At 40.4% G+C, this 13,298-nt stretch overlaps 1 protein-coding gene across 1 annotated transcript in view; it reads left to right on the top strand.

The window, feature by feature from the left end:
• TG (thyroglobulin) overlaps positions 1-13,298 on the top strand; it is a 141,063-nt gene that overhangs the window by 104,601 nt on the left and 23,164 nt on the right. The window contains exons 38-39 of the mRNA XM_088149267.1: positions 6,303-6,467; positions 8,537-8,704. Coding sequence (XP_088005393.1) covers positions 6,303-6,467; positions 8,537-8,704 — 333 coding nt within the window. The remainder of the gene's footprint in view (positions 1-6,302; positions 6,468-8,536; positions 8,705-13,298) is intronic.

Genomic DNA, 13,298 nt, shown 5'->3' with positions numbered 1-13,298 from the left:
TAAAAAATTTGGGGGGAATGGAGAATATTGAGTGTGTATGTTTAGTCCTTTCCTCACTCAATATTTCTCTGCTCCAAAAGGTCCATAAAGCTGCTTAGGCCCCTCCCCATAGACTCATAGGGTTAGAATTTGCTCTTTAGGTGAACTGAGTTCAGTTCCCTGCTCAGTACTTTATTTAATTTAAAGCATTGAGCACCCATCTGAATACACCCAATGAAAGAGAGGTCATCACCTCCCTTGGTATCTGGAGCCCCTGTCAAACTGCTCTTATTATTAGGATTTTTTCCCCCTAACTCAAACTCTGCCTTTATGTCACAGAAGTCCATTATTCCATGTCCTGTACTCTGGTAAGAGAACGAGAAATTCTGGACCTTCTGTGTGACTTTCTCCAAGACACTGGAAAAATGCCATCATATCCTGCCTCAGTCTTTCTGATTCTGGATGTGCTTAAACATTTCAGCAGATGGTTTTCTAGGCCTCTGGTTGAAGGCTTCCAGTGAAGAGGAACACACAACTTTATGAAGCAACCTATTCAACTGTTGACAGCTCTTATCATCAGGAAATTTCTCCTAATATCTAATAGGAATCTACTGTTCTGTAGTTTCAATCTGCTGGTTCTGGTCCTGCCCTCCAGGACAACAGAGAACAAGTCCACTTCTCCCTCTAAATTATAACCCTTCAGTTATCTGAAGATTGTTATCATATCTCACTTCAATGTCCTTTTCTGCAGGCTGAATACAGTAAACCCACTTTCTTTAAGCATTTCTCATATGATTTGGTTTCCAGCCTCTTCACATTTTGGTAGCCTTTCTCTGAATTTTCTCCAGGTTGGTGTCCTTTTTAGGCTGCAGAGCCAAGAATTTGACATGATATTCTAAGTGGGCCTGACCATGGCAGAGTAAAATGGGACACTTCCTTCTCATAATCTGTACTTTATGTTCCTGTTAATATGTCCAAAATTAGCATTTGCCTTCTTAGCATCTGCATCACATTATTGGCTCATGTGAAATATGCCCAGTTCTTTTGAACTCTCTTCATAGGACTTAGTTCCTAGTCCCTGATCATCCTGATCTTCTCTAGAATCTTCTCAAGTATTGATGTCAGACGGACTAGTTTGTATTCCCCCAGATCATTCATTTCCTTTTTTGAAAAAAGGACAACATTCCTCCCTCCAGTCATCTGGTAGCTAGCTCACTTATTGTGATTTCTCCAAGATAAATGGTCAGCCAGATCATCAATAAGTTCCTTCAGTATCATTGCAGGCAATTCATTTGAGATTTAAACTCATTCAAAGTAAATAGGCATTCCCTGCCCTTGTTTCTATCAGTTTCAAGCTTCAGTCCTGCTTGTTCACACTTGTTTGGTGAGAGGCACATTTTCTGATGGAGAAGATGGAACTAAAAGAGTATTTCTGTCTTTTTGTTGTTACCGATTACCATTCTCCGCCATCATCTTTGAGCAGCTACTGTACTGATTTTTTTCCTTTTGTTTTGAACATACCTAAAGAAGCCCTTTGGGTTGTTCTTAGTAACTTTTGCCAACATCAGCCAGATCTGAGCTTTAGATCTCCTGACACTCTTTCTGTTCTCCTTACTTGCATGTGCTGTTCTTTGAGGGTGGTCCTGTTTTCCATATATCTATATCTATATATTCCTATATAGATCCTTTCTGTATAATCTGCCTATTTATTTTGGGAAGGGGCTGGAATTAGTAATTATCCTAAAACATATTGTGACAAATTTGTTCTTTTCTCTGAGATGACCACACTGGCAGTGAATAGTCTCATGTAGTATTAATTGGAAGCTACCTAGAGTTATTGAGGAATTGGGTGCCCTCAAAATCAATCAATCAATCAGTCAGACTAACTAACTAACTAACTAACTAACGAAGCACTAGGACTTTCTATACATTTTTTTCACTGAAGAGAGGCACAGATTGGGAGTTTTTAGGCCCTCCTAACACGTCTTGGAGGATGAATGCACCCATTTGCTTTAGTCTCCTGAGGAAAATTGTGGGTTGTTGCATTTGGGGGTGTTGTTGGATTGTTCCTGAATTTTTGCAGTGCAACTTTGTGGAGAAAGGTGCTAGGAGCTAGGAGAAAAGAAGATTGGTTTGCAACATGTTATCCCAGGTTCTGCATTGCCCAACTGTGGGCTAAACCTTATCCATGTTTGTAAGTCCCACTAAGTTTGGTGGTATTCGTTTCCAGAAAAGAAAGCTCACTGGGATGCAGTGGGGAATCAGCCTTTCCCATCCTTGATGAAAGGGCAGGAGACTTGCACCCATATGTGCATTTTTCCCAGTGCAGAGCTAGGCAAGAAGAAAAAGTGTTGTGTTTCTGGCATTTGTAAAGTAGTTGGATTTGCGGTGGGATAGGGTTGCACCACCACCAAGTTGCAGGAACTGGGAGAATGTGGAGGGGGTATCTAACAGCTGATGTTGTATTTCCCCTTGTGTGGTAGGATTTAGGATGAGTAGAAGGAAAGCAGGTTGTTGAGATATCTGGCTCTCCAGATGATAGAAGAGCTGTATATATTTAACTGAGAAGTATATATTCTTCACTTACAACATCTAACATTTAGGTCTCTATGCCATAAATATTTGTCTGGTTTTGACTTACTTTGAGCTCTTCTGGAGGATAGTAAAGAAATTTCTCAGTTATGCAAGGGATTAAAATGGGCGGTGAAGTAAATATGATGGAAGGAACATGACGCCAGCAGTACAGGGAACTCCAAGTAAGATGACAGGGAAGCCCATTGTTCTACACTAGCACAGTTCCTTCAACATTGATTAATTGATCTGTGTGTGCAGTTGCATCATTCATAAACTTGAGTATATGGATATTGGGTCTGTAGGTAAGGGTTAATGTTGGGGCAGTATCCAAAACAGCTTCCTTTCTATGGGGCAATGCATTTTCAGAAACGTAAGAATGATGCTCATGTTCTGTTAGGTTGAGGAAGTGGTCAAGTCACAGAAGAAGCCATCAACTTCCAGGGGTAACGATGAAGCATCTCCCCAATCTACTCTCATTGTGTATTATGAGTAGGCAACTATGGGCTGTCCACATTCTAAACAGTCCTAGCCAGAAGGTTAAAAAATTGTGGGGGTTGTAGTCTGAAACATTTGGGAGATATCAAATTCCGTACCCTGTTCTGTAGAACCTGACTGATATTGTCTTAGTTCAAATTATTTATCCAAAATCAGGGATGTAGAAGAACTCCAATATGGATTCAGTCTGGAGAGAATTTGAAGTGTTTCACTCCTAGTGGACGTATAGCAGCATAAACAGTACGGTAGCATCAACTGAGCTCCCGCTAGTTTTCAAGTTTTTCAAATCAAAAATCCACCTCTTCCAGTTTTTTAAAGATAGTGAGCTTCTAACAATGCTCATAAATACCAATAATTACGTTTTTTAAAATGTGCATTGGGGAATTTGGATTTTAAAAGTCTGCATTCTGGGACATTTATATGTCAAAGAATAAAAGCAGAGTGATGTCCATGAAGAGTTAAATGGATTAGGGGAAGATGTGCAGAAAGGTCTTGTGCGTTGAGATCTTGGGAGCTGTGTACTGTTGCAAAACTTTCCACAAGTTTGCAAATAATATGTATATATATATAAAAAACACTGCAGTACTGTACTAACAAACTGTCTCAGATGATAAAGTGAATGCGATTTTTGCTGATTTGCACTATGCAAAATTCAGATTTTCTCCAGGGGCTGTACCCAAAGTGCTTCCATCAATTGAAATAAGGTAAGTGACAACCAATAGGAGAGATTTCTTGGAACTGACCTGCTTGTTACAGACTAGCCTTCTTGAAGGCATTTGCACCAGAGAAAGTCTAGGTGACGAGTAGAGATTTGTTTTTCTCCACTCTCCAAGGGCTGAGTAAGCAAGAAGACACTTTGTGCTGGGAACTGGATCTGAAGAGAACTGACTCAGCTCACTGTGTGGAAGGGCTGTAGTACAATGAGTCCTTGAAGAACTCACTTCTGTTCTTCTGTAGGGGAACAGAAATCTTTTGGACTGCTAATGCTGCACATTTCCTTCTTTAGCTCAGCCTTTGTGTGTTTGGATGATCAACCTTGTTACCCCAGATCACATCAGCCTATACAACCTCTTTGCACAGGAACTAGATCTTGGGTAAAACTGGTGCTTCCAGATTTCTTATTGCTCAGAAGTGGACTTTAGGTAGCAAACTCTTAAATGTAAATGCAAAGCACAAGACTTTCCCGGAGACCATGTAGATGGAGGAAGTCGCCCATAATACAGAAACCAGAAGAATGTTCACAACAGTGAGGATGTTGCAAATTTGCTGCTAGAAATAATCAGGGAGTGCATGCTTTAGCACAATGAGCCCTGAAGCAAACATTCTGAATTTGCTCTGGGGTGAGGAGAGCATCCTATTTTATTGGGCAGAAGACCCATACCCAGACAGAGCTATTTTGTGTAGATGCCTACTCAGGAATCAGGGTTCAGTTCAACCTTCAGCCTTGTTTTTCAAAATTCTACCTCTCAAAATGTTTTTCCCCCCGGAGCTGGATTTGTTAAACTTGAGAGTTATTGAGCAAACTATGTGTCAAGCAGCTTCTGAACATATCCATCTTTCTCCAGATTGCATCTAGCAATAGCTGTGTTATGCACAATAAAATCTTTAAGCTTCTTACTCAAGGTGTCAGTGAAAAAGAGATGTGCCAAGTAAAGCCAATCATATTTCTGTGCATGGCTTAAGGGGGGGTTGGATGGAAAGGGAGTGATTCTTTAAAAAATAAGATTTCAGTAACCTTTTGTGCTAACCCATGTTCCAAACTTAGATTTAATCATTTGTGAAACTAGGGGTTTTGCTCATCTAGCCTTGCTATTCTAAAGCTGATATATTTGGTTATATTTCATTTTCTTTCATGCAAACAGAAGTCCCTTTGAAGTTGACTAAATAGTATTTGTCTAAGATGAAGATGTCATTCCTATGAAATTAAAAAATTCTAGCTACGGAAATGGGGAAGTCAGTTAAGAGCAAGAAGAAAAGGAGAAGCATAATGCAAACCAACATTAAGAGGTTGCTACTGTTTTGCAAATATCACCTTTGCAGACAATGCGATTAAAACATGATGAAACACTAACTCGGGACTACTCCAGATAAAATGGGTCTCCCTTTCCAATTGTTGACCCAGCACGTGGTCTTATCTCCAATTTTAAACAGTGCTAACCTAATGCATTTGAAGCATGGAATGATATATTCGATGCATGCCATGCTTTCAGTTTATAAGGACGGCGCGTACGTTTAATCAACACAGATCCTCTCTGGGTAGACTTACAGCCTAGTCTTAGACTTGGCGTGCCACGGAGACAAGTGACTAAGCTTAGTGGTGCTAGGGCAGGTTTTTGTTTCTTTCACTTTACCAATGCATATTCTATGCATGTATGGAAAGGATTACCTTCTCTAGGGTTGGCTTTGCCCAGCTCAGCTATCATTTCTGAGATGCATGAACCAGAACTACAATCTGGAAAGGAGAGTTGGGTTGAATAAAAGCTGAATCCGGTGAGAATAGGGTACTTGTTCGAGGTAAACCAAGAGGGATAGGATCAAGAACGAAGGGGTGTTGAATGAATGTGAGAGACCAGCACAAAAGAAGTGCGTAGAAGTACTTTGGTCATGAAGAAAGAAATAATGTAAAGGAAGAGAGCAGGAGAGAGAAAATCAGGGTTGGGTGGAGCTGATGAGTCTCAAAAAGAGAGAACTGAGACATTTAAAGGCATTTATGAAGCTGTGTATTGATGAGACAGAAGAAAAATGGTTTGCAAAGATAGAAAAATATGGACAAGTATAGGGTCTGGTGTTGGTGTAAACTAGGTTTAACTATGTTTCCTTTTCTTTTTCTTAGCTCAGGCCTTTAATTTCTTTGCCTTAATATTTCTTACTCCTTTTCTGGGCTCTGCCTAATTGTGTTTACCCTGAAAGGGAATTGCATTATGAGTATTCATATATGCATGCAAATTTTGGCTGGCCATGAACACAAATGCCTGGTAGACATGTTCCTTGATGTTTGACATACTGAACTGAAACATGAAGACATGCTTTAACTTCACTGAAATTGCTAAAATAATGCATTTGTGGTATATGTGTATATTTTAATGCTTCTAGCCAGTGGTTGAAATGAAATAAAATTGCTGAACTCCTTTGAGTGTTTCCCCCCCCCCTCCTTTCTAGGTTTTTAATGTCTTTTAAAAGCATGCATCTAGGAAAGTAAACAGATCCACAGCCAACTTCGTTCTCTTTATTTTTTCCCCTTTTTCTTTTTTTAGGGAGGATCTGCTTTCTCTCCTGCAGTAACACTCAGCAAAGAGAAAGCACGGGCACAAGCTGCTGTTTTGGCTCGCGAGCTGGGCTGCCCATCTACCAGCAGTGCTGAACTTGTCTCATGCCTTCGCCAGTTGCCTGCCAAAGCCCTCAATGATGCACAAACCAAGGTGCGTTCATTTCTTGTTATGGTGGTACAGTTTAAATGCATGGCTTTGCAAACATAATCGGGTCGAAAAAGTGCATCTGGAACATGGGACTAATGTCTTCTCAAAAGAGGAATCTCTGTTGGCTTGAAGGAAGTAGAATAACAATTAAACTAGTACCGCATAATTGACGGATCAGTAGGGAACTGTCTGTTGCCGTAAGGCAGCACGCAACCTCAGACCCACTAGTAAATGACAATGTGAAATGAATCTGAGACCTGCAATGTCCTGGAGGCCCCCAGGCTCTCTGAAAGCAAGCGATTCATACTTCTGACACGAGTATTTCATCCGTCTCCTGGGTACCCTCTGGGAGAAAATGGGAAAAACCAGAGATTCTTTCATACGTGCATCACCTTGCAATACAAAAGAGATTTAAACTGATAGTTTAGTGTCACACTGTTGATCATATGACCTCCCTTGAACCCCTTTGCCCAGAGGGCAGGACACAGAATAAAGGATCTTCAGTTATAAGAGGCAGATTCTGGTTGAATGTTAGGCAAAAGTCTAAATCAGTGTTGCCCAAACTTGGCCACTTTAAGATGAGTGGACTTCAACTCCCAGAATTCCCCAGCCAGCCATGCTGGCTGGGGAATTCTGGGAGTTGAAGTCCACTCATCTTAAAGTGGCCAAGTTTGGACAACACTGGTCTAAATGATAGGGGTAGCTCAACTAAAGGATATGGAGAGGTTCACTTCTCTGGATTTGTTTAAGCAGAGATCAGATAGTTCCTTGTCAGGGATAGTCCAGTATGGATTTCTGCACTAAGTAGAGATTGGACTTGGAGACCTAACTGGCTGTGGAGTCCTTGGAGTTCTCTGAGCTTGATTGTTTTCTTGCAAATGTTTCGTTACCTGGCTAGGTAACATCTTCAGTGCTTCTTGTGGCTAGTACATAGATTGTTGCAAGCAGCATTTGGAAGAAGCATTTGGAAGAAGCATTCCTTCCTAAGGAAAATAAAATTTTATGGATTCATTTAACTCAGAAGAGGTGAAATAAGTTGTTCCTCCACATTTGTGCTCCCTGAGGTTTATTCTAGTAAGGATGGCACCTGTACTTAGTAAGGATGGCACTGGTGAGATCAAGGCCAGTGCCTTCCCAATTAAAGATCAATGAACAAATGTGCAGAGAACTGTACACATTTACTGAGTAGATGTCTACACAGAAGTACGGCTTACTACTGTCAATGGAACTTATTCCAAAATAAGATCCTCGGAAAGTAAGTAATGACTAACTCTGAATATTTGCTGAAAATATTCTGAAGAAAAAATATTTTCGCTGGACTCTGAATGTTGGTTCATTGGCACCATCCCCCCACCCATTGAAATAGAATAACTTTAATCTAATGGTTGAACATTAAAAATACCTAAGTGAAAAAGAAAACAGGTCTGGTTGCAGTATATTTATTTAGCTCATTATTGGATGTTCTTTGGGTATAAAATCTCTTGAGCGTCAAGAGATTTAAATTGATAGTTTAGAAGGTGAGAGTGCTTTGTGGATTGTTGTTTATAACAGAAGCTCAGACCTCCACAATCCAAATTATACAATAGTTATGTCACTGAAGATGGACCAGGAAGATGCAGATGACCAAAAGCTTTCTTATGGTGCTAGCTGATGAGATGAGGTGGGGGAGGGGAACACCAGTGAACAGCAATTGAGAAGGAAGGGAACTCCTCCTTTTACCCAAAGCACACTTTCTGGAGGCACTGAATGGCTTATCCAGGCCCATACAAGAGCATTGCTGGACAAAGGACATCAGGAACTCTTGTAAGTTCAGCTGATGATGTCCTTGAACTGTTCCAGGTACAACTAGACATTAACCATGAATATACAAACCTGATTTGCACAAGCAATTCCCAAGCTTGTCTGCCTCTAGTAAAAGTTACCAGTAAGATTATATTGGTGTTTTCTTTCTTATTTACCACCAGTGGCCATTTATGCTTTCTGCCCTACTTCTCAGTCCATCCTGATATGCATAAGATTTACTCCATTCTCCTTCTACTCCTATGCTAACTTTTTTATGGTTCTTTGTGTAGCTGCTAGCCATAAGCGGGCCATTCCAGTATTGGGGTCCAGTTGTTGATGGATCCTACCTGCAGGAGTCCTTTCCAGCAGCTTTGCAACGTTCCCGACCTTTGAAGATGGACCTACTCATTGGAAGTGCACAACAGGATGGGCTAATCATTCGTGCAAAGGCAATTAAGGTAAGCAGAAATGCCGGGTCTGAAACAGATGTAGACCCATAGTTGTAATTATAGAGATATTTGACTGAGAAAAGAAAATCTGGGGCCTGCCATGTATATTCACATATATGATGAAACAGTACACATTTTGGTGTAGTTCCTATAGTTGGCAATATCAATGCAGGAACCAACATTTGTAGATCAGAGGAAAAGGCAAAATAATGTGATTAAGGTTGCCATTTCAGTCATCGAACATCATGCATAGTTTCATCATTATAGTAGGAGTTGGTTCCCATACTGATAAAGTTCCAGGAGACTGAGAGTAAACACCCAGCTGCAAGCTTTCTCATCAACAATGAAGAGACCTAGACCTATATACTCTCTGGGATCATGTATGTAGGGATATATATTGATATATTGGTTCTAAATTAAAGGTTACTTTCAAGTAATTTGCTGGAATTTTTGTAATCCCTTCTTTTTCATCTCAATAAATCTTGTTAAAGAGAACTCTGTGAGAAACCTGCTCAGAAAAGAGACTTTTTTTGGTTTTAGGCAGTTACCAAAGAACCTGACAGCTAGGTGACAATAAGATCACCAAATTTACTATTCAAATGTCATTAGACTAGAGGTGCAGAATCCAAGAACTGTATGTACTCCAGAAGTCTTATGTACCCTTTTCCTCTTTTTGGGGGTTGCCTTCAAGTCATTGTTGATTCCTAGCAACTGCCTAGTCAAGTCCTTGCAGTTTTCTTGGGAAGACTTCAGAAGTGATTTGCCCTTGCCTTCTTCTTCTTCCGAGGGCTGAGATAGAGGGACTGGCCCAAGGTCACCCAGTTGGCTTTGTGCCTAAGGTAGAACTAGAACTCAAGGTCTCCTGGTTTCTAGTCTGGTGCTTTCACCACTACATCAAACTGGCTCTCATGCACCCCTCTAGAGCTCCTCAAATTTGTATATTTTAACATGATCAGAGGAGAAATCTATTAAATCTATGCCCCAACATCTGGTAATATTAGCTAACTTAGGCTAACCTTGGAAGCTAAGCAGAGTTGACCCAGCTTATGTGCTTATTTGTTATAATTTGTATATACTGCCATATTCCAGAACAAGTCCAAGCAGCTCACATATAAACAAGAACATCGAACAATATCACTAAAACATGCCTTAAATCAATCAAAAATGAGATACAAGTCAAAGAAAAAAAATCCTCAAAAATAAAAAGATAACAATGGCTCCTAGCAATGGACAATATTTCAGTCACAATCCAAAGGTCTCGAGGAATAGATCAAGATGGTTTCTTTTTAACTGCTTTTCTAAATACAACCATGATTAGGACCATACAGATGGTACCTGGAAACTTTTCTCACATGGGTGTAGCAGCTTTTACCCACTAACAGTTGAGCTTCCATACTCTCTATTAATTGTAGTTTCCAAATAGTTTCCAACAGCGGCCCCACGTAAGGTACTTTGTAGTAGTCCAACCTTGACCTGACAAGGGCATGAGACCCTATTAGAACATGGATGGGGAGCCACCTGGGAATTCCAGGGTTGTTGGCTAACCTAGGAACTATCCTAGAAAAAATCAGTAGCAGGCCTTTTCCACAACTCTGCCAGTCAAACTGCATGTATGCACTCTCAAGTGTCAAGCTCAACTTGAGGGCGTGTTTACTTTTATGAGGACATTGTAGGAAGAGATCTATGGTAGCCAAAAGTCAGAAGGAATCTAGCAGCACCTTTTCAGACTAATTTCAGACACACTTTAGTAAAAAGCATAAGCTTTCTTAGCTACAGCTCACTTCTCATTTCTTCTGATGCATTGAGCAGATAGGTTTTAAATTGGGATGAGGCAGGATGTGGAGAGGAAGGAAGGGGAAGACCAGCTGGTTATAGAGATTATATGTGAGACAAATACCTTATCAGTTCACAACTGTGAAGTGTTACAAATCCATTGTGTTGGTTGATTTGAGATGGCCTGAAACTTTTTAATGTACCTAAGCTCAACAGTCTCTCTCTTGATTGTGCTGGTAAATTGACTTTATTCCAAAGCAGCTACTTTGGCTTGTCCTTCCATTCTCACTACTGGCCAGTTTCAAGGGGTGAGGTTCTCTGCCCCCCAGAAGGCAGAATGAGCATGAAACTTACTGCTCTTGACTGGAGCTTTTTTCCATCTTCTGATGGTGATGTCTCTATTCTTCAGGAGCTTTGGGGCAGGATGGAACTGTGACCTCTCTCCTTCCCCAGTTCTTGTAGAGCTTGAGGAAAAGAAAGCAGTAACCATAACTGGGATTGATTGATTGATTGATTGATTGGCCAGCGTGATCAGTATGGCATCCTACTCTTACTAATTCAGCACCTTTCCCATCCTGTCCCAGTTAAAATGCTCTCCTGTTTATGACTTGTGCATTGGTCTGTGATGGCATGAAGGCCATTTTTATTCAATAATTGTTATATGCCATCTGGTCTGACTGCCCCATATACTGGTAAGTTTTGCCATCATTACCCAATTAAATATAACATAGGCTAATAGAAGAGAATATACGTAGCTCAGGGTTGAATTGTGGAATCCTTGGGTTTCTCTGAGCTTGGTTGTTTTCTTGCAAACATTTCGTTACCCGGCTAAGTAACATCTTCAGTGCTAGAATGGAGTGGGGTTTGCTCTCTGTTTATATACAGTGGCTTGCCCTGCCAATGTTGGGGGGGGTTCCTTCCTGGTAGTTCCTTGATTAGGAACTACCTACTAATCAAGGAACTACCAGGAAGGGAACACCCCCCCCCAACATTGGCAGGGCAAGCCACTATATATAAACAGTGAGCAAACCCCACTCCATTCTAGTACTGAAGATGCTACCTAGCCAGGTAACGAAATGTTTGCAAGAAAACAACCAAGCTCAGAGAAACCCAAGGACTCCACATAACATAGACTGCAGAACTCCAGATGACCACTAGGTGGCAGCAGCATTAGATTTTCCTGCACCTTTTTGCTGCTATCTAGTAGCTATCTGAATTTTTGCAGCCCAGATCTGGTAGCCCTAAATACAGGGGAAGATCAAGACCTGTTCCCTCTCATTTCAGGGTACAGACACTGATTTCAGCGTATATTGCGCCCTGTATATGTAGAATAATGGATTTAAGTTACCAAAAGGCTGAATCCAACTCAATTTTAGGGGAAAAAAACTTCCTAAGAACAGTTCAAAAATGGAACTGATGACCCACATCTTTTTTTTCCCCTTCCTTCCTGGTCTTTTCATCTCAAAGTCCCAAGAGATCTGATTCCACCTTCATTGCTTTCCTTTTCTTTTTCTGGAATGCCCTCTGTGCTGATCTATTAGTAGTTCTCATCACTCCTCCAACATGCAATTATCTGCTTCTGGAAAGCAGATGAGAAGAGCATTTCTCCATTTTCTACAGTGTCGCTTTCTAACTTCTTCCAGTAACTCCCTTTACCCAAGGAACCGTGAACAATAGATATTACAAAATCACTCATTTGCTTTTTCATCAGAGACCAGTCAGTGTCAGCTTTGAAATTCCAAACTATGTTATCTCTCTCCCAACTCATTTTTCATGCTCACATCTCCTAGGGTGCCATGTCATTGACTATCTCTGGATGAAGACCAGTATCAGAAGAAAACCAACTTTTTCTTAATTTTGCAACCAGAAAGAGCAGATACATATCAAATGAATCAAATTCTCCCCTCATATTGTAGATCATATTGATTTTTTTGTTGTATACTCTTGACCAAGAAGCAATATGTTCCTTCTGCTTGAGATAGTCATCTTTTTCCATCAAGCGAGTAGCTTTGCTAGAGACATCTGTGGAGTCAGTCAGATCAGCAGAATTCACTCTGGTGATCAGTGGGGTGATAGATGCTGGGCCAGATTGCTTTCATATCCTTTTTACCCAGAAATGTGTCATGCTCATGTTTAATACCAGTAGAAAAAGAAATGCTTTTGTTCGAAATGCAGACCTTCTCTAAGGGTAGGAAGGAATAGGCAATGTTTCAGTTAGCAGAACCATTTTTAGATGGTTTATTTTGAAACGTAACACTTTTCTTTGATATCTGGATATGCCCTGCTTCATATCTCATTATTCCTGGTTTTGTTTTAAAGGGAAACTACTTCATAAAAGCAGTTCTAACTCTTTAACTGTCATATGGTCATGCTAAGATGATGTCTTTTAAAAGCAGTGGTCACTTTTCAAAGAGACCGTCTTCATTCATAGGCATCTCAAGAAGAAAGAAATATTTCATGCCCAACTGCATAAAATTGGGAAAATTCTCTTTTTTGGATGGAAGACTTCCCTGAAAATGGATCTTATTTTATCCTGGCAATAGTTTCAGAGCAATGCATCTAAAAAAAACCTACACATGGAAGACTGAAAGCAGAAGGAACGATTCCAGTTTGCCTTCTCCATGATTGTCTAACTGGGAAGCTGTTGTTGTTTTTTCCTTAATGAATTAACAGCATTCTACTGTATTAATAGTCCATCAACAACCTATAGGCTTCAATCAAAACACAAATTGACCTCAATGTGTTTGTGTGACAGTTGTGAAACCTGGGGCTACATGTCCATGGTAATTTTTAGTGTAAAAACCAGAACCTTTTTAAAAAAAATTCTGAG

This window comes from Python bivittatus, unplaced genomic scaffold (assembly GCF_059951505.1).
Source record: "Python bivittatus isolate LINGU-HERP-01145 unplaced genomic scaffold, Pbiv_v1 ctg000590_np1212, whole genome shotgun sequence".
Taxonomy (NCBI): Eukaryota; Metazoa; Chordata; class Lepidosauria; order Squamata; family Pythonidae; genus Python; species Python bivittatus.
Note: the sequence above shows the minus strand (reverse complement) of the source record. Positions and strands in the feature narration are given on the sequence as shown.